General features: G+C 41.1%; 1 protein-coding gene across 4 annotated transcripts; it reads left to right on the top strand.

Annotated features, from left to right (window-relative positions):
* Window positions 1-407: 407 nt before the first annotated feature.
* Window positions 408-26,059, top strand: PPP1R3B (protein phosphatase 1 regulatory subunit 3B). 4 transcript variants are annotated; one of them, XM_089670592.1, is made up of 4 exons: window positions 437-613; window positions 6,128-6,237; window positions 12,955-12,998; window positions 15,017-17,455. In XM_089670592.1, exon 4 carries the CDS (start codon window positions 15,048-15,050, stop codon window positions 15,867-15,869), a length of 822 nt encoding a protein of 273 aa, XP_089526718.1. In that variant the 5' UTR covers window positions 437-613; window positions 6,128-6,237; window positions 12,955-12,998; window positions 15,017-15,047; the 3' UTR covers window positions 15,870-17,455. The 4 variants fall into 4 exon arrangements, 3 of the variants coding, with proteins under 3 accessions (XP_089526718.1, XP_089526716.1, XP_089526715.1); XR_016311780.1 differs by lacking the exons at window positions 12,955-12,998; window positions 15,017-17,455 and adding an exon at window positions 25,315-26,059 and having other exon boundaries at window positions 408-613; XM_089670590.1 differs by lacking the exon at window positions 12,955-12,998 and having other exon boundaries at window positions 438-613.

Raw genomic sequence — 26,059 nt, 5'->3', positions numbered from 1 at the left:
TGGGGTCAGTAGGGGGCCCCATGAGATGCCCCTGGTACCTTTTTCATAGGCTTTTTGAGTTTGGGCAAGGACACAGGGGCCCCATGATCCCCTATTGCCCAGGGGCCCCATGAGTTGTCAGTCCACCCCTGGTTATACCCTCAAATGAGTGATGAAAGTGCACTCTTTATATGAATGTTAAAGTTTGCGCCAGTCCTGCGTGAACCTGAACACATGTCTGTATCAGTCAGTCATATCTCACCCATCCCCCCTCCATACACATATATACCTCTGGACTCTTACTACAGCACTTGCAGTGCCGAACAGGCGTTCACGTGGAGACCAGCAAGCCGCTTCTCATCTCCAATTGGCTGGTGCACAACAGCTGACCCTCTGTGATTGGCTGGTTCTGCCTGTTCACGTGAAGGGAAGAGTGGGATGGGACGCCGGCTTCTTTAACAATGAGAACGCTCTGTAGGGGGGTGAGACGGCGGTATTGCCGGAGGTGAGCGGATGTATTCTGCTGTCCGAACGGGATGGGGAATTTCCTCGAATGTGACAGTCAGCCGCGCCCACTAGTCTCACCTCCGCCGGACTATAGTGTGCTGCTGTGAGCGGGATATACGTACGGAAGGTACGCACACAGTCGTGGGGAATTCTTCCCTGTTTGGTAATAGGTGTAGACTTCTCACACAGTGGTATAACGGGGCATTTACCTGAGAGAAAGGGAATGCAGGAAGTTAGCAGCCGGTAATGGCTGTAGGGGAGAGTTGTGTGAAGTTGGAGCGGAGTGACCTGTGGACACATGCCGGTCTATTCCACACACAGCGCCGCACAACTGAGAGGAATGCCGGCAGAGTGGAGCCGGTCCCCCCAGCTGGGTGAAGAGTGCCGTGCACGCCCCCTGCACAGCTAAAGGGTTACTACAGGCGTGACCCAACTCGTCAGCCTTGTACACCTCAGCTGGGGGAAGGCGGCTCAGTGCCTGCTAATCGTACACCTGTGGCTGTGATCGCATGCTACAAATATGTTAATCGATTCTGTTTTCTATAAAACTGGCCTTCTGTCACGTAAAGTAACCTATTCATGTCATTTCGTGTTGTTGTGTTGTATTGCCATTGACTTTTCAGCACAAGGAAGGGTTATATCAGTGGTGGTCAACATGCTTGATATAGGGGACCCTGGTGTCTGAGGGTAAGGTGCAGGGGGAGAGCAGAGTCTGGGTATGTGTATGGGCAGCACAGTGGCTAAATGGTTAGCACTTCTGCCTGGCAGTACTAGGGTCATTGGTTCAAATCTCAGCCATGGCACCACCTGCGCCTGGAGTTTGCATGTTCTCCCTGTGTCTGTGTGGGTTTTCTCCCACACTCCAAAGACATGCTGGTAGGTTAATTGGATCCTGTCTAAATTGGCCCTGAATTTTTTTATGTAATATATATATATATATATATATATATATATATATATATATACATACGCTGAGTAAATTGGCACTATATAAGTACCTGAAATAAATATGTGTATGAATATGAGTTAGGGACCTTAGATTGTACACCCCTTGAGGGTTAGGGACTGATGTGAATGTACAATATATATGTAAAGTGCTGCGTAAATTGATGGCGCTATATAAGTACCATTAAATGTTGCAGGGGGTGGGCATGGTACAAGGGGTGGGTGGAGTCTACAGGTAAGGAGTAGAGGGTAGGTAGTTTGTGGCCTTTAACTGTGGGCTGGGATAGCTGGGTGGAGCCTGCAGGTAGGGGGTGGGCAGCGTGTTGGCTGGGGCTGTGGGAATGAGGGTGGGCAGGCTGTGGGAGGATAGAGTCTGGGGGTGGGCAGAGGCTGTGAGCATGGAGATGGGGGTAAGCAGGCAGGTGGATGGAGTCTGTGGGTTGGGACTGCAGGCTTGATGCAGGGGCTGAGTGGGGTCTGTAGGGGGTGGGCAGACAGCAGGCAGATGGAGTCTGCAGTCATGGTACAGGGGGTAGGTGGAGTCTATGGGCTGGGACTGCAGTCATGGTGCAGGGAATGGGCAGTGTCAGTGGGCTGGGAATTTAGCCTTCTGTTGGGCAGGCAGGGGTTGGGCAGAGTCTACAGGTAGGGGGCAGGCAGAATCTGGTCCGGGACTGCAGGCATGATGTAGCAGGGAGTGGATGGAGCCTGTGGACATGGTGCAGGGGGTGGCAGAGTTTGTGGCTTGGGACTGCAGGCATCGTGCAGGGGATGGGCAGACAGTAGGCATGGGGTGCAGGGGGTGGGTAGAGTCCGCAGGCTAGGATGTCACGCAGGTTGTGGGTAGAGCCAGTGGGCTGGCTTGCAGGCATGGTGTAGGGGGTGGGCAGGACGTCTGCAGGTAGGGGGCAGGCAGAGACTGTGGGCTGGGGCTGCAGGCATGGTGCAGAGGTTGGGCAAGGACTGCAGGCATGCTTGTATAAGCCTGCTGAAGATCACTGCTATGACAGCCCATTTAGATGTCAACACTTCCACATTTGTCCTCCCCAAAGTCCTTCTAAAACGTTCTTGTACTACATATAATATTCTGGTCCGCAAGATCCACTGTAAAAGAAGGAAGGAAATATACTATGCCATTAACTAGTATAAGCCACTCTAAAGAGTAGTATTCTTTCACTGGTTTGAGTAAACCCTAAAACAGACTACTGTCTGCAGGGGGCTAGAGGACTGCACAGTATTCACATGTGAAAATTTTCAAGAGATTGTGAAGGCTTTTTTTTTTCCTCACATTTTTCAGGTGCTTTTGTGATTTAAGTATTTTTGTCTTTGCAAATGAAAAGCTAGCTGTTAAGAGGAGGAAAAGCAAGAAGTCACGTGAAAATGCACTTTTTCCAGGCGCCCCCATTGAAGTCTATAGGGGTGCACAGAATGCGTGACTGTGCACCAAAGAAGGTTATGTACTTTTTTTTTTTTTTTTTTTAATGCAACGCTCAGGTGTGAAGGGGTAACATTGAATATAATGGCACTCTTGATGTTGATGGATTTTGGGAAACTTTGCAGGTGTGAATCTTAGTGCCAAAAGGTAGATTTACCCTTTGTGTTGATGACCATTGTTTTATTTAGGGAAAGTGTTGGAAAAACTAAAATGTTTCAATTGTCACTAGAACAGAAATGGAGAGAATCTTCTGTTGGGGATACCTGTTCCATTCATTACTGCTCTGTGTAGTTGTCTCTGGTACAGAACATGAAGGGAAATCTCCCCAACAGGACACTTGTGGCCTCTTTTACATGGGGTGGACTCTGCCAGCGATCCACTTGCACAGCAGGGATCTGTCCACTGATCCCCTGCTAGCAGGCAGATGACAGGTTTGTGTCCACTCTGCTTATGCAGAGTGGACATTGACAAATCCCGCTCTCCTCCATGGGCAATCTGATATAAACGGACCTTGTCTGTTTGCATCCAACTGCTGTCCTATCCATCTGTTGTCGGATCAGAATATAGGCGAGTGTAAATGGACACATGTCCTTTCTCTTTAACCACTTCCTGTCTGGACACTTTTACCCCCTTCCTGTCCAGGACAATTTTCAGCTTTCAGCCCTATGACACTTTGACAATTACGCGGTCATGCAACACTGTACCCATATGAAATTTTTTACCATTTTTTTTTTTTTAGACAGATAAAGCTTTATTTTGGTGGTATTTATTCACCGCTGGGATTTTTATTTTTTTGCTATGTAAATGAAAGTCCAAAAATTTTGAAAAGTGTTTTTCTTATAAAAGTTTGCAAATGAATCTTTTATCATAAATCTTGGCCAAAATGTATTCCGTTATATTCTTAGTAAAAAAAAAAAGCCAAATTAGTTTATAACCAAAAATTATAATTTTTAAACTTTTTTTTACATTTTTATTTTATATTTGGTTTTTTTGGTTTTTGGTTTTTTATACATACTGTCACCCTAGCAGTACAGTGTCACCATGGTGACACTGTACTACTTGTGGGGGGTGATGAAGTGTTTTTTTTTTTTCTTTTTCTTACAGTGGTTGCTTTTACACCCATATAGGATGTAAAGGCAATCATTTCTCTGTCTGCATTCTTGTAGCCATTGAGAAATACTGAGTGAGCTGTGATTGGTCATAGCTTGTCACATGGCACAAGGCTGTTGTGAATAGCCCCGTACCATGTGACCTCTGTGATCATTCACAGATTTCACACGTAATAAGCAATGATGTCACAAGTGACATCTTGCTTACTACTTTGCATGTGATCACTGATTGGCCAATCAGTGATCACATGATCGGGACCTCGTACAGAGGTCCTGTCTGATGATTGGTGTTTCACTGTGCCCGGAGGACACAGCGGGCACTGGATCGCGGTGCTGCACGCTCCCAGGCAGCGTGCACAGCTAGAAATGGCGGGTGCCGTTTATGAATGGCAACCCGCCCCTGGAGTGCCACCATCCTGCCGTTTATAAACCGCAGGCGGACGGCAAGTGGTTAATCAAGAGACCATAATGACACTGTACTATTCTGGAGTGGTAAACTGGGATTTTTTAATTTTTTTTTTAATACTGTTATTGCTTATAACAGTGATCACTGTTATAAGCAATGGTTTTAACTGTCATGAATGGCTCTCTGTTCAGGACAGCTTGCTTACTGTTGACGCTCCGTGATTGGCTACAGCTAATCGCATAGTATGGGGTGCCATGATAGCTGTGGGCCAATCGCAACAGTAAGCAAGCTGTTTGACTGAAAATGATCAGGAGATTGTTTTGATTGGTCATGGTGTTATCATGATCTCACAGCTGGGTACTGAGAACCATGATCTCGTGTGTCTTTAGAATCCTTCTAATGGGTGTGCTGACTGCTGCTTTAAACGAGCTGCTAGTAGTACTGAAGCCTTCTGAATGCATAGGAGCTTGTTTAAAGCAACAGATCTCCCATCCAGATTTAACATCCCCACACTGGAGCTGAAGGGTGCTTTAACCGATTCAAGAAAGTTGCTTGAAGTTGGCTGAAAGACATGCAGATTTTTTTTTTAAGCATTATTATTATTATTATACAGGACTTGTATAGCACCAACAGTTCGCTCAGTGCTTTACAATATAACAGGAGACAGTACAGTAACAATACAGTTCAATACAAGAGGGATTAGAGGTCCCTGCTCCTTGGCACTTAAGCATGCTTTTATGCATCCTGAAGTGAAAGTGCTTCTGCCAAAGTAACCTATTAGAAAATGTTATTTGCTCAGTCAACAACCATTGCTAATCAGTATATGACAGCAGCAGGTGCCGCTGTCAGTATGTCCTGGCAGGGGAAATTGCTCCATCCACTTCATTTGTGTGCCTGGAGGAATCATTCTTCTGTGGGCTCTTCCCTTCCTGGCTCATAAGGGCATGGAGGAAGCACATTTAAACTGTTTCTAGTGAGGCTTTTCAATCATGTCATGTAGGTGGCATGGATGGGGCTGAATGACACCATAAGTTTCTTATTGTCCCTGGTAATAGCCTTCAGTTTCCATTGCTGCTTGTTGGACACCTTGGAGCATTGACAGAAGTCAAACATTGCACTATGCATTTTATGAACAAAAGTGTTCTTTGTCTGCTTAAAGTGTGGTTTTTTTTTTTTTTTTTTTTTTTTTTTTTTGTATTGGCTAATTCTAGGGTGAACTTTTACTTTGTCCGTAGGGCTGAGTTGGGAAGAGTGGATAAAATAGGCTAGACATTTGTGTATGTGATAATGAATAAATTAGTTGCAATAAATACTAAATGCCTCCTGATCTTTGGATCACATGCATCATGTATACTCCTCATTGATGGAATTGTGATGGCATAGGAGCCTGAACAGAGACTAAAACATGGCTGCTAAATGCTGTTCTGCTTACGCCATCAACACTGTGGACATAGTAAGTTGTATGAAATGTTTCTAATTTCTCATTTTCACTTTATTGGAATGATTGTAGTAGTTGGGTTCAGGTCAATGTTATCTTTGCACAGGGAGCTATAGAGGTTTTGAGATCAGAGACCTATTCAGCATTAGAATGAGATGTAGACAAATCATGGTGTCCACTAGGTGGTAGTGACACAATGGTTCATGTGAAACTGAAAGCTGACACAGAACGTTCACATTACATTGTATAACCGGAGAGGGGTGTGTTACTGTATACGTGTTTAATTTCCGGTTTTCTTTTTTTTACAGACAACGGACCGCTTCACATTTTTATTTTTAAAATTTTCCTTTCCATCTTAAACGTGGCTGTTCATGTGAGTTTAAATGCCCTGGATTACATCACAGATGAGCTCAACCAGGTAATGGATGGATATATATATATATTTTTTTTTTTTTTGCTTTCTTTTCAAATGGTGTAGGCTTTACTCTATAATTCAGATAAAGTAAAATGTATGTTTGCAATGAGATTACAGAATTGAGTCTCACCTTTTCATTTAGAATATGACGCACATATGAATATGACACTAAAATACAGCCTCTGGATAAAAGTATCAAGGTAGCATAGAAAAGCTGTCTCACAATTAAGTCATTATAAACAAGCTTATAGTGCCATACTTGTATCTTCTGTGTGATGGCTATATATTATAATAAGTGATAGGGCTTCACATGACTAGGGTACCAAGCTGAATGTACTAACGCAAACCTACGTTTTGCCCCGCATGGACAAAGCAGCAGATTGACATCAGTGTTCCCCTTTCCCACAGCGCTTAACTCTTCCACCAGCTGCTGGGAGCAAAGAATGTATCCCGAGTGTCCAGATATTAAGGAGGAGCATCTGCTGTAAGAGCAGAGAATGAATCGCAGAACTTTTGGCCTAGCACAGTCGGTGGCAGAAAGAATTGTCAGCCCTGTGCAAACATTGAGTAGAGTGACTTGGAGCTTAAACAAGGCTGCTTTTTCTTGCTCCCAGAGGCTGAATGGAAAGGTCATGGAAGGAAAAGTAAGGTAAGTACATTCTACTTGGGTGATGTACATGTTTGTTTTAAAGCTGAATTCCAGCCTTGTCGTCAGTTTTGAATTATTACCAGGGGTGTGGAAATTCTTTAAAAAAATACTTCTCCAGGGACTAAATCTGGATCCCAATCTACTTTGTCCCACGTGACAGTCTAAAAAAATTTTAACCAAAACCATATTTTAAATCTGAAGTGCTTTTAAGAATGCCTGGGGCTTTATGGTGACTTAAATATTTAATGTTTTAACCTTGCGCTGTATATCTCCTCCTTCCCTCCCTGCCTGTCTCCAGAGCCGCAGCCAGGGACTAGCGGGGAGGGGAGAGACCTTTCCAGTGTAATGAGCACTGATTGGGTGATCCCCAAGAAAGGGGAGTGTCTGGCTTATCCTTTATCCCTTTCGCTGCTAGTTATTTTTGTATTTTTTGCACACGTTTTATGCTTGAAGATTATACAAAAACCCCAAACATATATTTTCTGAAAGCAGAGACCCTAGAGAATAAAATGGAGGTAGTCCCAATTTTTCATGTCACACGATATTACCGCAACTGTCTCGGAAATTAAAAATTTCAGTAAAAAATACAATTTAAGCTAATTTTAGGGCACAAAAGTAATTTCCCTATTTTTTGGTGAAATATAAAAGATGAGATTGCACTGAGTAAATAGATATCCAACATGTCAAGCCTTGAATGTGCGTGTACTCGTGAAATGGCAACAAACTTAATCACCCTATATTTTCTATAGGTGACTCTTTTAAAGTCCTTTTATAGGTCATCAGTATAGTTTTATGGAGGAGATCTTGTGCTAGAATTATTGCTCTCATTCTGGCTTGCACGGTGATATGTAACATGTACCGCAATAAACGTTTTCATGCATAGGCACCCCAGCGTGTGCTTTTGTGTTTGTATGTGGGTGGGCCTCAAATTTTTTGTTTGAGGTTATGTGCTTGGGTGTAACTTAAATTTTTTACAATTAAACTTTTTTTTTTTTGCGTCAGTCCCCTATGTGATTACCGTATGTGATAAGGAGACAGGTTCTCCTTATTTAGTCATGCAGGGTCTAAAAGACCCTGTATGTCTCCCCTCAATGTAATGCAGTGTACATTACACTCTTTTCCAGCCTCAATGGCCAGGAAATATGTGGATAGGGACCTGGAAGTGACATTGTGACGTGTGCACTCTCTCCTCCCTCCTCTCTAGCCACCGGTACACGCTGAATCGGTCATGGGCCTGTAGATGGGCAAGCAGAGCCCAGGAGACATAGCAGACGAGAGGAGGTTTGCACGGGAGGGGGGTGGAGGCTGGCACCATAGTGGGCTGTGTGAAAGCAATCGGGTGGCAGCACAGCCACCCGAATACTTTCACCTGACAGGTGAGCCTTACTGCTTGCCCGCAGCAGGGCTAAAGGTTGGGGGGGGGGGGGGGGGGAACTCTGGCGCCTGGAACTGCATGTCCCGGGCGATACAAATTCAATGCCCCTGTACTACTACTGTAAAGGATTTACAGTGCCTTGAAAGTATTTATACCCCTTAGAATTTTCCACATTTTGTCATGTTGCAACCAAAAACATGTATTGTATAGGGATTTTATGTGATATACCAACACAAAGTGGCACATAATTGTAAAGTGGAAGGAAAATGATAAATGGTTTTCAATTTTTTTTTACAAATCTGAAAAGTGTGCTTTTTTTGCAAAGAATGGGCAAACATTTCACGCTCTAGATGTGGAAAGCTGGTAGAAACATACCCAAAAAGACTTGCAGCTGTAATTGCAGTGAAAGGTAGTTCTACAAAGTATTTACTCGGGGATGAATACAAATGTATGCCACACTTTAGATATTTGTAAAAAATGTTGAACCATTTATCATTTTCCTTCCACTTCACATGTGCCACTTTTTGTTGATCTATTACATAAAATTCCAATAAAACACACTTACGTTTTTGGTTGTAACATGAAAATGTGGAAAATTTCAAGGGGGGGTATGAATACTTTTTAAATGCACTGTATATAGCATGCCAACAGTTTACGCAGTGCTTTTACAACAAAAGGGCAGGCAGTACAATTTTTAATACAGTAGGAAACCAAGGGCTCCACTCATTTAGAGCTTTACAATCCAAGAGGGGGGCAGGGGGGGTCAAGATATACAAAAGGTAATACCTGTGGAGGATATCTAAATTAAAAAAAAAAAAAATTGTAGTGGTATATCCTGCACTTTAGTGAAATTCCAGTGTTTAAAAAGATGGGGAAAAAAATAAATAAATATATATATATATATATATATATATATATATATATATATATATATATATATATATATATATATAATTTTGCAACCAATATCAGCCCGAACAATGCTGCAAAAATATATATGTATATGGCACAAATATAGTACACTATTCACATAATATAAATACCTATGATAAGTGAATATTCTATGAATAAAATAATACACTAATAAACAGTTTACATAGTCAAGTGCTTGAGTGAATAAACTAATAATGCTAAGATGCAAAGCAATCCATCAACAAATGGGTGAATCAACTGTAGTCCTGTGACAAACATCCATCTACAAAAAAGTGAAATGCTGTGTCCTCCACCAAAAACAAATGGCCTCTTACCAAATGGTTTGATCTTTAATGGATAGAGATCAATATGTGCTTGTGTGTGCCCCAGCACAGAACATGTTATCCACCATATGGTTTGAAAGGCAGGAGTACAGAATAGTATCCATTGGTTTTAGCCGCTAGTAGATTGCATACAATTGCATTGGCTTCTCAAAATGCTGACTCTGATCTTGCTGGACACTAAGTTTCCCACAGTGTGCATTCGAAGCTGCAGCACGTGGGGCTTATTTCTCAGCTGGTGGATGTCCAACATCTAGTACTTTTCTGACTGTCCCTGGTCTGCTTCTTTCAATCATTGAGGGTCCACAGCAAAGGCAGTCGGCATAAAAACATCCACTGTTCCATGCTGACACCCGCACATCTTGCTTTCCTGAGATAGGCATAACTTCTCCATAGCCAGCCTACTGCTTGCAACATAGCTGAGGGCTCTTGAGAGGAGTATGGAGGCAGGGTACTGTAATGTTTTCAGAAAGTAATGTAGAGTAACCCAACATTTCCTCCTTCAGCCATAATCCTGCCTACATTGCATAAAGAAGCACAGAGACCCATTGATGATACTGGGTCTAAACTAAGTTATGTACTGAAAACTCGACATGCATAATGAGGGGGAGCTAGAAACCAGATGTAATGGCCAATCCGCACTGGATTATTCCATAGATCGGGATGTGTCATATCATCTGTATCTTTTTTTTTTTTTTTTTTTTTTTTTTGTGTGCGCTTTTATTTCCAGAAAATGTTGTATTTCGAAATATTACTTTGCTGAAATGGGCTTACTCAGAAAAAGAGGTCCTGGACCTCTTCTGAACGTAATTTTCTTAGGAGAGAGAGGAGGAAATGCTGCCCTACAGCACAAAAAAAGAAAGGAAGCTCATAAATGAAAATATTCAGTTGCTGTAGAGCACTGGTTCTCAAGCTTCCTAATGTCGTGACCCTTTAATAGAGTTCCTCATGTTGTGGTGACCCCCAACCATAAAATTATTTACCCAGTAATTCTAATTCATGAGTGTCGTTTTACCTCCAATACTGCTGCTTTCAACACAGTAGCTGCTTTCAACACAGTAGCTGCTTTCAACACAGTAGCTGCTCTTTACACATTAGAAATGTGTTTTCCAATGGTCTTAGGGGACCCCTGTGAAAGGGTCGCTCGACCCCCAAAGGGGTCGCGACCCCCAGGTTGAGAACCACTGCTGTAGAGAGATGGGGCTGGATACACCCACAATGTCCTACAAAGTGGAGGTCTACTTTATGTCTAGGTAATCTGACACAACTGAGAGCTGGTTTTAAAATGTTAAAAAGGGGATGTCTAGAGATTGCTTTCAAATAGGAAGTGGCAAAACGTGTTATGCAAGCCTGCAGCTGAATTTGACTGAAGGTTGTTTTAAAGAGGACCTGAAGTGTGGAAGCTGTGCCAAAAAATGCAAGTGAAGGTCTAGTTACCAGTATTGCCTGTAATCTCCCTGCAGTGCTTCATTTCTGACTTGGGGTGTGTGTGTTCATGAAAGCTGCAAAAACTTTGTACAGATTGTTTAATTTTGGTTTGCAAAAACTAAAATTGGGGGACTGGATTAAACAATGGCTATGTGTATAAGACTGTTTTTGTTTTGTTTTTGCAGTGACTGACATGTCGCTTGTGTTTTGGTTTCTATCCAGCATCTGGCCAGGTTAACTTCCATATTCATGTATTGAACATTCCTGAGTGTAGCAAGTAACTTTAAAACAAACTGAAATTTAATCTGCTTATATTTGGGTATCTGTTTACTCGACGCAACCTCATATCTTTATATTTTACCAAAATTTTGGGTAATTTATTGTTTGCTTGTCCTAAAATTCATTGTGTTTTGTCATTTACTGAAATGTAGCATTTTCTAGACCTTTTGCAGTAATATGTAACAAGAAAAATTGGAACTACCACTATTCTCTAGGGTGTCTGCTTTCAGAAAATATATCATGTTTGGGGGGGTGCAAAAACTGCTCTGGCGGCATTGTGAGAATCTGAATGCAATGAAATTGGAGTATACCATTTCAGTACAGAAAAGGTCTGTACAACTGCAAGACTGAAGGGAAGGCTGAAGATGGGCTTTAAAGTGATTCTAAAGGTTAATTAAAGTTACCTGCTCTGTGTAATTTTTTGCACAGAGTAGCCCGATACTCTTCTTTTTGGATCCCCCACTGGTGGTTCTGGCTCCTTCTTCCCCCTACAAAGTCCCCCAATAGCAAGCCTTTTGCTATGGGGGTACTTGAGCAGGCACACCCTTGAGTCGTGCTCCTGTGAACGGCCCCCGCTGCTGTGTGGGCCAATGAGGAGAGAAAAAAACTTCTGTCTTTAGAACCACTCTAAGGTAAAATAAGCCCTCTGCATTTGTCAGATAATGCACCACTTCATCCAGAAAATTGTTGCAATTACAAATGTTTAGGCATTCTCATGTTTTTTTCTTTTGTTTGTATTACACAAAGGTGTCCGTTTGTGAACCAGCGGTAATAGATCGCTGCTCAGTTCTCTGGCATTCTCAGAGAACACAGTTCTCCTGTGAATGCAGTTTATGAAGCAGTTCTCAGAATGAAGGGAGAACGGTCTCCAAACGCTGGATAACGGTCTACAAACTCTGGAAAACGGCTGATTTTACTATAATCTCATGAGATTACAGTAAAAGATCAGTTTACTAAGCAGAGGTAAATTATCTCTGCTTAGTTTGCGGTCCCTCCGATTCTCCAGCTCTGGGCTGGAGAATCTGGAGGGAGAACACCGATCTCCAGAGAAGGGCTGACAGGATCTCCTGAGTGTCATAAACTGTGACCAGAGAATAGCTGAGATCCGTTGAATCGCAGCTATTCTGTGTCATAAACGGACACCAAAGTGGAGAATCGGACACATTCCACGCAAAACCCCAAAAATTAACTGGACAAAATTGTCACCCTCAATTTAAGATTTGGTAGCACACACTTTGGAAGAAATATCTGAAATCAATCGCTTCCTGTAACCATCAATGAGTTTTACACCTCTACTGAAATTTTGGACCACTTCACTGCTCCAGGTCTCTCAGATTGTAAGGCTTCCTTTTTCCCAACGGCTGTTTTGAGATGTCTCCACAGGTGCTCCTATGGGATTGAGATCTGGACTTATTGATTTCCAGTTCAGTACTCTCCCAGCTCTTTGTCTGAAACCATTTCTGGGTGCTTTTTGACATATGCCCTGCTACAAAACCCATCTTTCTGACACCAGGCCCTACATTGCACCCTAGAATTATTTGGTAGTCTTCAGATTTCCTAATGCCATCCACACACAGTCAAGACATCCAGTGCCAGAAGCAGCAAGGCAACCCAAAATCAGTGAACCTTCACCATGTTTGACTGTATTCTTCTTTCTTTTTTTTCTTTTTCTGAAAACAGAAAGATGGGCTTTATCCAAAAGCTGTAATTTTTTTTTTTTTTTTTTTTTTTTATAGTTTGTCTACAGCACGTCCTCCCAGAAGGATCTTGGCTTCCTCAGGTAAGTTTTGGCAAGCTCTGGCTTTTTTGTTTGTCAGCTGTGTGGTCCTCCTGGGTCACCTACCATAGCGTCCCATTTTCATTCAGATGGCGACATATAGTATGAGCTGACACGGTTGTACCCTGTGCCTGCAGGTCAGCTTATGTTTGTCTGGAAGTTTAGGTTCTTTAGCCGCAATTCGGACAATCCTTTCTTGCAATCTTTGATCAGTTATTCTCTTTTGTCCATATCCAGGGAGATTAGCTACAGTGCCATGGGCTGTAAACTTTTTGACAATGTTGCGCACAATGGACACGAGCATTAAGATCTCTGGAGATGGACTTGTAACCTTGAGATTGTTCATGCTTTTCCACAGTTTTTGTTCTCTAATCCTCAGTTCTTTGCTTCTCTCTCTTCTCCATACTCCATGTGGCACATAGAGGTTGAGTCCTTTTTTTTTTTTTTTTTTTTTTTTTTTTTTTTTTCCCCACCATTTTAACTGTTTGCTGGTGTGATTTTTCTATATTGTCAATGTCATCTGTTAATTGATACCGGTGAGTTTATTTACAAATACAGAAGCATCGCAAACTTGGAATGCAATTATTTTTTACAGTTTTGAGAAGGTGCCAATTTTGTCCATTCCTTTTTGGGTTTTTGTGTGGAATGTCAGATTTGGCTTTTTGTTTCTCCACTTTTGTGTCATAGTAATACAAACAAGAAACATGAGTGTCTAAACGTTTTGTGATTGCAACAACTTTCTGGACGAGGTGGTGCATTCTGATGGAAAGCAAGGGTGCCAATATTTTTGGCCATGACTGTAAATTTCCATGCATACATCTAAGCTAAAAATCAAGCCTCCATGGCCCAATTGTACTGAATCCAGGGAAGCTGGCTTTGGTTAAAGTGGTGGTAAACCAAAAACAAATGTGATATTGCAGTTGAACAATCATTGGATGATGTGGTGGATGCATTCATGTGTGGGGTTCTGTGTTGTTTTTTTTTTTTTTTTTTTTTTTTAACACCACCAACTGCCCACTTTATGCTTACTGAAGGTGAGCAACACATGCAGGCTGGATCATGCACATTTGCTATCCAGCCTGCACAGATGTGATCGGTGTCAACAAAGCTGAATGAATGTCATTCATAACAGCTCTGCTTTCCCATACCAGTGAGCTGTGATTTGGCCCACAGCTATCACATGGTACCTAGGCCAATCCTAGGACCCTGTACCATTGTGATTTAGCTGTGGCCAATGATAGATCCCGAATCACAACTGTCATGAATGTAAATCCAATCTCTCAACCCCCCCCTTGTTGCTATGGTGACATTGATGAAAGATTGTAAAGGAAGTTTTAAAACTTAAATTTTTTTTTTTTTCATACTTGGTCACCAGTTAGTGTTCCTGATTACTGCCACACCAGTCATGACGCTGTACTGCGCTGGTGATGGTATGTAAACTATTTTTTTTTTTTTTTTAATTTTCCAAAAAAACAACTTCAGTAAAAATCACCACGCCTCTTACTAAATACTTTGGTATGTGTGTTTTATTTCATAGATGCTACAACATTCACACATAATGTTCATAAAAACCCAGCGGTGATCAAATGCCATCAAAAGAGCTCTGTGTGAATAAAATGAATTTGGGTACAATATTGCATGACCAGACAATTGCCGGTTAAAGTAGTGCAGTACTGAATAGCAAAAGTGGCCTGATCATGAAGGGGATACAATCTTCTGGGTTTTCACTCTCACCTGGTGATCTGGCTAGTAACACGCCTCCTGTATTATGCAAGACTACACAGCTTGTTCTGTTTGAAAAGCAAATATATTGGCCAAATCACAAAATGAGAGCCTAAAAAAAGAGAACCACTGCAGCCATCACATCTGAGAATTGGTAAGCTGCAATATATTAAGAGTTTTTGCTTTTGGGTTTAATACCACTTTAATTTTTAGGCATGCTAGCCTGCTACTTGCCATTTTAGATGAAAGGGAGAAACAATATTTCTTAGAAATTTTACATTATTTTTTCTATTCTCTAGTGTTCTGGACTTTTTTCCCCATAAGACAACCATGGCAGTGGACATTGCTATGAAGTTCTACTTGGGTTCAACTGCATTAAATGGAGACCATCTGGAATATAGGATTGCTCCTAAAATGAACAAGCCATTGAGGCCATGCATTCAACCAAATGACAAATCCTTGCTAACTGAGTTAAATCAAGAGAATAAAGTGAAAAAACGGGTTTCCTTTGCAGACAGCAGAGGTCTAGCCCTTACCATGGTAAAAGTCTATTCGGAGCTTGATGACCCTCTGGAAATTCCCTTTAACATCACAGAACTGATTGACAACATAGTCAACTTAACCACTTTAGAGAAAGAACACCTGGTTTTGGATTTTGAACAACCTGCTGCAGATTACCTGGACTTCAGGAACCGCCTTCAGGCAGACAGTGTTTGTCTTGAAAACTGCACACTCAAGGAGCGGGCCCTTGTTGGCACTATAAAGGTCAAAAATCTTGCCTTTGAGAAAGGCGTCAAAATAAGAATGACGCACAATTCTTGGCAGAGCTTTACGGACCACGAATGCTACTATGTTAAAGACACATATGCAGGGACTGATAGGGACACTTTCTCATTTGATCTTATTCTTCCAGATGTTAAGCCTCAAGAGAGGATAGAATTTGCGATCTGTTTTGAATGCAAGGGTAAAACATACTGGGATAGTAATAAAGGACAAAATTACCGAATTGTTCGGTCTGACTTTCAAAATCGCCACTGTGAACCTGATTATAACGCTTCTTTGGATCAGTTCGGGAGTCCCAGGTGCTCTTATGGCATATTCCCGGAATGGTCTAGCTACTCTGGGTTTGATAAACAAGGGCCCTACTACTAATGAAGGATGAAGAACTGTTATGATGTAGACTTGGTATATGGTGGGATTTCGTACATGTTGAACTGAAGCAAATTTCAGAACGTATACTAGATTACAGCAAAATTGTAATGTGTATTGAAAATTGACACTGACATCCTTTTAAAATGTCCAAAGTAGCACATTCTTTAAAATGAATGGAGTCAAAATGGGAAGATGCTGCTAAACTTTTACCTTCCTAATGCTGCTTCAGTTCTACATAAACTTTCAGCTTTGTTATGGTTTTCTTACCTTTTTTAATGATGTCCTATGCAGTACCTGTGTTAAGGATGTGTTCTAGTGGCAGAAATTATGGCTATTCGAATTTTTCTGCTGGTTCTTCTCAGGTAAAATGTGTTAAGTCTGCTGGAACAAAGGTATCTGCCTTTTTTCATTAGCACCACCTTGACCTGTGCACATGCAACTGTTTAATAGATCACATTTGGTGGTTTGCACGAGTCCTGTACATTGTAGACCTCTCGTGTTTCACGAGTATTACTGTTTTTTGATTTGATTAACAACTTTGTGCTGTTACTCCAAATCAATCATGTGAAACTGTGGTGGTATTTTTTAATCCCTTTTAAAAGTCACTTATGAATATGTGCCTTAAATTGTACACTTTGATCGTTCACTGCATACTTTCAATGCACTATTTGGCTGATTTTTTAAGGCTGCTTGTATGAGGGTTTTTTTTTTTCCTTTAAAAATTGACTGTTGCATAGTTTGCTGTATTTTGTGGAGGGTTTTATCTTCTTGACTGGCCACAAATAACACTACTCAGTGATAGACACATTATCTACAACTGTATCTGCATATGTTTTTAGTAACTTTATTTAATGCATTTCTAATGTCTCATGAATTTTATGGTGGAAAGTAACCGGGGCGGTTGGAAATTGACTTTATTGGTTTTAGGGTCACTGAAGACCACTGCAAAATACATTTACCATAGTGTCCAAGACTGGAAAACTTGGATAATCATTAGCTTGCTGATGCATTTCCTGCCCAGTTTATATGTGATGAAATAATGGAAATTGCATCTTTGTGAACCAAGTAGACCCCATTTTTTGTTTTGGCATTTTTAAAGCTTGCACAATTTTTTTTATTTTTTTTTTTTTTCCCTCCAAGATGTGTATTTAAAGACCAGTATTTTGTGAGTAAAATTCTACTGTACAACAAACTCTACCTAATCCGTTTTCTGGTACAGAGGAACAGTGAGTGTAACACGTTCTTCTTGAACTTTGGGGAAAAGAAAAACCTTTCTTGATAGCCATGAACAGAGGCAAACTGTCTTTTTAGTTGTAAGATGGGATTGCCTTCTGTGACTGTTTGCGGAGATGTGTAACTCAACCCCTAGTGTCTTCAAACTAGAAGTGCCTTGTTTGATGTGTATGTATAATTATTTTTTTTTTCTCCTCTGCATGTAGGTGTTTTAAGAAGAAATTTTTGTACACGTCATTGGGGGATAGAAATATGCACTTTATAATCACGAGTGAAAAATAGATTTGTATTTTTTTTTTAGTGTTTAAATGGGATGTTTTTAAAGCTAAATGTAATAAAGGTGATGCAAATAAGTGTGTGCTGGATTTTTTTGTTAAAAGCTGGCTTGTATGTATTTGATTTCAAGTGATAGTGTGTTTTTTTTTTTTTTTTTTTTTTTTTTTTAAATGAAATTTTGGCTGGATACATCCTTGGTAGAAAGCTGTCCTTGTCTAGAAAGTTCATTTTCTTACTAAATTGTGAAGGTTTTTTTTTTTTTTTTGTGGGGGGTGGAGTGAGACTATCTCAAGGATCTGTACATTTTCTATTGTTTTTTTCTACACAAACTTGTCATAACCTACTGCAGTATATTGGCAGCCTAAAAATAGTTCACCTGTGCGTAGTTGCTGAACAGAAATTTATGCTGTTATAAAGCAATGTTGGTGATGTGCCAGAACAAGCCGGTTGCTTTGTCTGCTATTTATGGGTAAAATAGTTTTTAGTGTTAGCTGTTGAGGTGTAAAGTTCCTATCTTGCCCCTCCTTTGTGAGCTGATATTAAAAGTTGAGTATTTTTCTACATGATCTAAATTAAAGGGGTACCTGTCTGTAAACATTTTAAGATTGATGGAATGCCAAGCTAAGCAGTATGGAGGCCTCTGTTAAATCTACAGCCTTCCCCCCCTGGCTTCTATACTGGTTCGCTGATGGTAAATAAAGTAGAAATTCCTGATCTGTATTTAATTGTTTTGGGTTAGTGAAGTATTGAATTAGAATGCCAGAGACTAGCCTTTTGAAAATATTGTGACCCAAAAAGACAAGACTAGGTGCTCAGGTAGGGAGGTGAAGTCCAAACTAGATCGCTGTGAGTACTGGTAGGAATAGGGAGCCTGTGCTCCAAGCTTCAGCAATGCCAGAAGGAAAGATCCATACGCCGCAGACCTATGTGCATGAGGTGAGATGAATGGCACCCTCAGCCTGGACTCTAGCCAGGCCATGTCCCAAACATGTTTCAATTCATGGAGTGAAACATGTTTTTGGGTCATGGTCTGGCTGGAGTGCAGGCTATGGCTGCCATTCATCTCATTCACATGGGTCGGCCTTTGTGGATCTTTCCTTCTGTTTTTCAAAATATTACTGTGGCAATTATCCATGCATTTATTTCTAAATCAACAATTGCAAAACCATTTTTAACCAGAGAGAGAGAGACACTCAGGGTGGATTTGATTTAAATCATAGTTTTCTACATAAAGACTAATTCTTGCTGGTATAACTTTTCATATTAGTTTTTTTTTTTATCCCCAGTTTAATAGGTTAATCATTCATATTTGGACAACTTTTCTGTTGTACTTAGGAAGGAGAAAAGTAATCATTACCTTAATAATAATTTAAATAAATTTATTCAACTGAAACAATAACATTACATCATGTTATTTGTTTAAACATCCATGTTTAACTAATTTTGGCTAAACAAAATATATATATTTTAAGAAACTTAGACCGTTAGCCCCTTCCTCCTCACACTTAGTTTCACTTTCGTCTTGTGCAGATCTATTCCACTCCAAACAATCAGAAAAATATTGATTCTATTCACTGAACTTCTTGAAACTTAGCACTGAAGGGGTTGATTCTGTATTCATAGGTTTGTAGAAGTTAGGATTAAGGTCTTTTTCTTAACTCTGTTCATGTTATAACATTTTTGCTGTGAAGAAGAGGCATGTGATCTCCGCTGAGTCAAATTCAGTTTTGAGAACTGCAAAAATAAACCAAGCATCTGTGATAATATCTTGTAGGCAGAGAAACTGCCCAATAATCTCACAAAAACCTCTGGAAGAGCATGACATTGTGAATGGATTAATGGAATTTATTTACCAAAAAAATTAACCATATACAGCCTTATTATACATACATAAACTAATCTTTATTTCATGATGGAATAACTTTTGGATGGTAATATATTTTCCTCAAAGCATGTTATTTAAAAAAAAAAAAAAAAATCCGATTTAAATCTTTTTTTTTTTTTTTTTTTTTTTTTTAATCATTGATTTTTATCCATCCTCATCTTGCTGCCACTTATCAGATTTTTGGAAGTTCAAATTTTGACCTGAGGTACATTAAGCAGAGACCTAATATACTGCACAAGCTTAAAGTGGTAGTAAACGCCACTGTAAATTTTTTTTAATTTTGTTGTCCCCCCGGTGGGTTATGCCATAATGTTAGTATGCAGGCATATTAACACATTGTGGCTGACTTGCCTGTCAATTGGTTCCCTCCAGTGTTGCTGTGAGATCTGGAGAGTCCTCGGTGCTTCCATCTTTATTCTGCCAGCTTTCTGGGTCCCATGCCTTCAGCCTTGCTATAGGCCGGGCTGTGATGTAACTACCATGCATGCACACGGGAGTCTCATCACTGCAGCATAGACCTATAGGGTCTCTTCTTTCATAAATACCCTCTTTCCTTACCTTCTTTCATAAAAATTGACTTCTACTTTAACCACTTGCCCTCCTGAGGATTTACAGAACTACTAAAGCTGGGTACGCACACAGGAAAGTGGTGAAAACAATCTGCACTATTAAAAGTCAATATATGCATGAAAAATAAAACTAGAAAATCACGAGTGCAGCTGCCACATCAATTTAGTACTTTTCACCACATTTCAATATAATGTTCTTCACAATGCAGTGAAAACCCATAGAATGTCAGCCATTTAATTCAAATATATTGGTCACTCAATAAAGCTATTTTCCCCCTATGACCATGATGTAATTTATCTTCCGGCTTTTTTTTCTTTTCTTTTCCCTCAAGCTCTGTGATGCATGTAAACAACCAGTCCCAAGATGGGCTCACCTTGTGCAATGGACCTCAGTACAGATTAAGGGTATAATACACTTGTTCCTCTACCTTGGGCATATGTGGCATCTGCTATTCCTATTTTTTTTTGTGTCATTTACATAACAGCTGTGCACTGCAGTATTCAGGACCATTACCTGCTGGGTCCTGTACAGGTTTCATGTTTGACACTCTGTCCCACCATTAAGCATGCCAAATATCCCCTTGCAAGACTCCCAGCACTGAGCCCTCTCCCCAATCTGCATGTCTGCCCACATTCTCCTAACCACTGTTACATCTATGCAGCTTTCCATAGACCACTACCAACTGATTTCAATGTGAATTTCTAGTGCGTTTTACTAGAAGTAGGAATTTGAATACGTTTTCCATTATTGTACACTTTAATTTTTCATCAAAGCATTGTGAAGAATTTACCAGCCCTACTCTAACAAGCTGAAATACACTGCCCTAAACAACTCCATGAACAGTAGCATGGGTTGCAGTTGTGACACCAGGACCTCAGGCCACTGAAGGTTTTGGCAGATCTGGATCCTGAAGGACTTAAACTGTGCATCACTGTTTGGGACAGTCTTTCTTCCATTAACGCATGTCTGGAGCAACTGACCTGCTCTGCTGCAGCATTTGGCTTCCTACTCCCTCCTGTGACACACAGGTCCTTGAGGCAGCTCCAGGAGCAATTCTCTGCTGTCCACAGTGACTGCTGGAACAATTGGCAGACATTCACAAGGATATGTGGCAGAGATAAATGTTCTGGGATTATGGGAGCAGCCTTGTGAGTTTCACCTCCTACCCCTTCTAATGTTGGAGAGGAAGAGTCTGAGAAAGCAGACACCTCTGACATAGACAATTCCTCTGGGGAGGACACTCCACCCTCCAGCATTCCTCAATCACAAAAGTCCTGTGCGTTTGCTCGAGAGAGTCAACTGTAAAAATGTGAGGCACTCACAGCTGGAACATTCAGGGCCAAAATCATGAGGCTAGGTTCAAGGAAAGTACACAAACCAGACAAATCCCATCTGGTCCTCATACCAAGGAAGATCTGTACAATGACTTGTGCCCATCCAGAGCAGGTGTTTGTGTAACAATATCTGATAAGTGGACATTCCCTGAAGTGGACCCCACTGTGTCTTATTTGAATAAGACTTACATTACAGCGCTGAGCGAACCATGGGCGCTTTATAAATACTGTATAATAATAATTACCAATGGACATTATGCCTGTGTTTTAAGAACCCTGTGGATAAAAAGTGTGAATCCCTCTTTAAGGTATCCTTTTCCTTGGCAAGTGTTACCATGTAATCTTACATTGTGTCCTTGGGAGTTTGTGAAGCCTTGCTGATCTGGGTCAGGTGAATGTCAAAAGAACCTGGAGCCCTGGAATTGGGTTCTTCTGCTAGGCAGCACATGGAATGTTACTCTTCTTTGTGGATGGGTTAGGAGATTCACACCTGGGGCTTATGCCTGTCAGTATGATGTTTGTGTACTCTAAAAATGCTGGTTCGAGTCAGACAGCTCTTTAAGAAGCATAACTCATTCTGACTTGGGCAGAACTTCAGGTTCTGACCCTGTCTGCAGTGCATGTTCCAGAAGAAGAAACTTGAAAGTGGACTTCTTAAACTGCCAATGGCTAGATCCCAGAGAGTGGTCTTTTCACCCAGACGTGTTTTCACTTTCTCTGTCTCCATTTGGGGGGGGGATGTTTGTGTCCAGAGATCCCCAGGCCATGCATGCCCTGAGTTCAGCCTGATTTATGCTTTTCCCCCCATTTTCTGCCTTTCCTGCTTCAGAGCATAAGAGTATACCAGTGATTCCCATTGCACCAAATTGGTCCAGGTATGGTGCTCAGACATAGTTTCATAGCACAGTTTGTGTGAGCTCTACAGAATTTTTCAAGGTCCTGTGTTCCATCCTGCTTCAGTCACTGACTTTGACAGCTTGGCTCCGTGATTACCACCATGCTGACATGCCCACATGCTTCGCTTGTAGTATTTACTACTGCATTTGGAAAGCATATTTTGCTTGGTGCAAGAAGGAGCAGCTTCCTTTCAGGAAATACTCTGGCATGGGTTTTATCTTTCCCTTGGTCAGCATTGTAGAAGTCCTTGGCCCTGAGGACTACTGGGGGTTTTGACAGTGCTCTTTTAGAGACAACTAACTTATTCTTTGGTCAGAACACTTGTCCAAGGTATGGCTCACATTGTAATACCAGTATGCATTGATTCCATAGTACCGCATTGATTCCATAGTACCTCAACCTGGTGTTTCCAGTTCTTAAGACCCCATCTGAGCCTATTTGGGAATTTTATCACAAGGTTGCTTGTTGGTGGACATTTTTACCTATTGTCTGCTGTTGCCAGTCCCTCCATGAGATAACTTTGACATTCCATTGGTCTTATAATACCTCCCTCTGTGGACTTTTATTTTTTATCCGCAAGTGATCAGGCCTTCGACAGAAAGGTCCGACAAGTTGTTGTCCCTCCCTAGTTGGGTAAATCTAGACTTAGAGTTACTGGTACCTTGTTTTCCAAGAGGCTTTCAGGACAGCAATGACCGACCCACCCTTTTGCTGTGTTTTAATGTATTGTGCTGATATGTCCCAGCCTGGGCCGGAGGTACTCTGTTACTACTGACAAGATGCTGGGAGAAGTCTCCTTTTTAAAAAGATTTGACAGAAGAGCTGTTTCCTATTGCCTAGTGGGAGGAGCCACGATCTGTCAGATGCTGTCCTAAAAGACTCCTGGAAAACAAGTTAACAGTAAGTCCTGTAGAATAAAGCTAAAGTGTGGCAGAACATCACACAGACATTTAGGTGACCACACATAAGCCCTTCTGTCCTGTGTTAGGCCCTTCATAAAAGCTCACCATCATTTTGGTGTCAGTGAACTTATAGTTGAAGGGTCCTCTAGCCTCTGCTTATTAATAGCTCTGATAAGTAGCTGACAAGCCATTCATTAGAAATGTGAATGCTGCCCTGCAGTGTGTTCACCCTGCCACTGATCCTTTCCACTATATGCCCTCATCTGATTCTCTTCTGTGCCTGTGAAACATGGGAGCCCCCTATTCCCACAGCCTCCCCTTCCCTACCTATACCAAAGGCACTGGGGAGGATTGGATCTATTCAGGAAAGCAAATGGGGGATCTGTTAGTATGTTGTCATGTTTTACCAATAACCCAACTTTCCTGAATGCACAGAGACGTGCTCAGTACTGAGCAATTCTTTCTTCATTCATAATTTAAAGGACTGTAACCATGAAATAACATGTTTACTATCTCTTCTGTATTTAAATGAACCTAGGAGTGACCAGTGCTGAGCACTTATGTGTTCAATCGTAAGTGCCGAGCAGTGGGGAGGAGATTGTGTCTTCTCTTCCTCAGCCTTTAAGGGTAAACATCAGGGGTCTCTCAAGAACCTTGCTATCTCTCCAAAGTCCCCACTGGTAAAAAAAAAAAAAAAATTGTCATAAATAAAACTCCTTCAGATCTGGTATGAATTGTAAGGGTGACCCCACAAAAAAAAAAAAAGAGGGTGGGGTCTCCCAAAATCCATACCAGATCTTTATCAAACAGCCAATAAGAAGTGTGCATGTCACACAAAGTATCAAAATATTCTTGGACCATTAGATGACTGCAGGTTTACTTTCGTAAGGCCTTGTTTACACTTCAGCCTGGGTGCAGTAAAAATTGGCGGTTGTGCTGTCACTGCCCCCTTACTGCCCACCTTAAGCTAACATGGCAGCCCAGGGAGATGGAAAACATGAAACCAAGGAGAGCAAAATCAATTATACCATGTGTTGAGTTCAGCTGCATTGCTGCTACCAAACATGACCCATTCAAGTGGTCATGCCGCAGTTGTGAAGTGGTGCTGTTGGCTTTCACTGGTTAAAACAGGTGTGCAGGAGACGACTTATTGCCTCCCAGCCACCTATCAACTATCCTCCTGTAAAACGATTCTTTTAGAGGGGCCACAATGATAGTCATAAGTGTAAATGAGTCATAAAAATTTGATTTTTTTACTTTTTTTTTTTTTCCCCCTATGCCAGTAATTTGTTCGGGGGTGGTAGGCAGGTGGAGTCCAGGGTTCAGTTTAGAATGTCATATTAATCTACACACTGAAAAAGCAGTGGTTGCTCTTGTAAGTGCATACATCATTATTGTATCGTTCTGCGTCTCCTTCTCTGACACTTCTGGAAGTGTTGGAGATTCTGTGTGCCATCCTGGTGCTGCTCACCCTCCTCCAGTACTGATGGCACCTGTGCTCCTGCCAGTGGACAGGGAAGCCTCAGAAGATTTGTTTTTTAATGATCTTATAAAGGCTATTTTGTATTTTTATTGTCTCTTTTCCTTCAAAATCTATAGGCCTTTAACTGCTTTCCTGCCGCCCTATAGCAGATATACTGCTACTCGGCAGCAGGGGTGCGAAAAATCACGTGTGTGTATATGTGATTTTGCATTTCCGAGTAGTGGGTGCGCACCCTACCCGTGGCGCCATTCACCGGGTCCTGGCCAGTGATTAGCAAGCCTCTCCGATGGGGAGGAGGACTATTTTTTTATGTTTACTAACAGTCCTCCTCCCTGTCAGCTCGTGCATATTGCTCTGGATGACTGCACAGCACAGCCATCCAGAGCAGTGTGATTACAGTGAAGCACACAGACACCACCCCCAGTAAAACACTCCCTGCACACAGTTAACCCTTTGATCGCCTCTCATTTTAACCCCTTCCTGCCCAGTGCCATTGGTAGTGTCAATGCTTTTTGTTAGCACTGATCACTGCATTGGTGTCACTGGGGATGTCAGTGACACCAAGTCAGTTCCTCCCAGTGTCAGAATGTCTGCCGCAGTCCCGCCACAAGTCGCTGATCGCCAACATTTCTAGTAAAAAAAAAAAAAAAAAAAATTCCAGTATCTATACCACCATTTGTAAATGCTATAAATTTCATGTAAACAAATTAATTTACACATGTGGATTTTTTTTTTTTTTTTTTTTTTTTTTTTTAAGCAAAGACATAGCAGAATACATTTTGGCCTAAATTTATGATGAAATTTGTACTTGTCTCAAATTTGTTGGTCTATTTTTTTTTTTTTTTTTTTTTTTTTTTTTATATAGCGTGAAAAATGCACAGGCGATCAAATACCACCGAAAGAAAGCTCAATTCATGGGAAGAGAACGATGTAAATTTAATTTGGGTGCAGCGTTTACAAATCTTCAAGTCGACTGATTCTTTCTTGATCGATGATCATTAATTATGGTTGTTTGAGGCCCCTCTCTGTCCATCCAGATATGATTCACCCATATCTTGCAGGAGATATCTGAGATTGTGCTAGTATCATCAACTGGTAATTGCTGTTAATTTTGTTTTAGTTTAGTTTTGTTTTGCACAATTTTGTATGATGACACGTTTTGGTTCTGTTTTGGTTTACTGTAGGAATTTGTTTTTTTTTTTTTTTTTGTTCCTTGAAGAAGTGGACTCTGCCCCACGAAACACATTGGAATCCCAAAGCAAAGTACCTTTTCATGATTTCAAGTGCAAACTACATGTTCATTTGTTCATCAACACCTATGATACTATCTGGTTAGGTGTTCTATATCAACATTAATACAATTATCTGTTTCCATTCATAGCCATGTACCATCTTATCCACTATTTGTAGTTTAGCCTACTTGCTCGAAGGCTATGGCTGCTGTTTTTTGCGGCTGATACCCGTGACGCTGTTTGCGTCTAGGGCATCGGCAACAATTTACTGTGGCTGGGTCTTACTTTCTGTATTTTATTTTTATGGTTTTCTATGTCTGATGAATATGCTCCACCTATGGGTGGTTTTTTTAACCTAATAAAAGGTGTTCAATTTTA

This window comes from Staurois parvus, unplaced genomic scaffold (genome assembly GCF_062004578.1).
Source record: "Staurois parvus isolate SC_StPar_1 unplaced genomic scaffold, SC_StPar_1.0 ptg000091l, whole genome shotgun sequence".
NCBI lineage: Eukaryota > Metazoa > Chordata > Amphibia > Anura > Ranidae > Staurois > Staurois parvus.
Note: the sequence above shows the minus strand (reverse complement) of the source record. Positions and strands in the feature narration are given on the sequence as shown.

Excerpts from the sequence above, each read along its gene's own strand:
- PPP1R3B (XM_089670589.1), top strand. The coding sequence starts at position 6,732 with ATGAATCGCAGAACTTTTGGCCTAGCACAGTCGGTGGCAGAAAGAATT. Across the intron at positions 6,884-15,016 it reads GTCATGGAAGGAAAAGTAAG|TGTTCTGGACTTTTTTCCCC; the intron begins GTAAGTACATTC and ends TCTATTCTCTAG.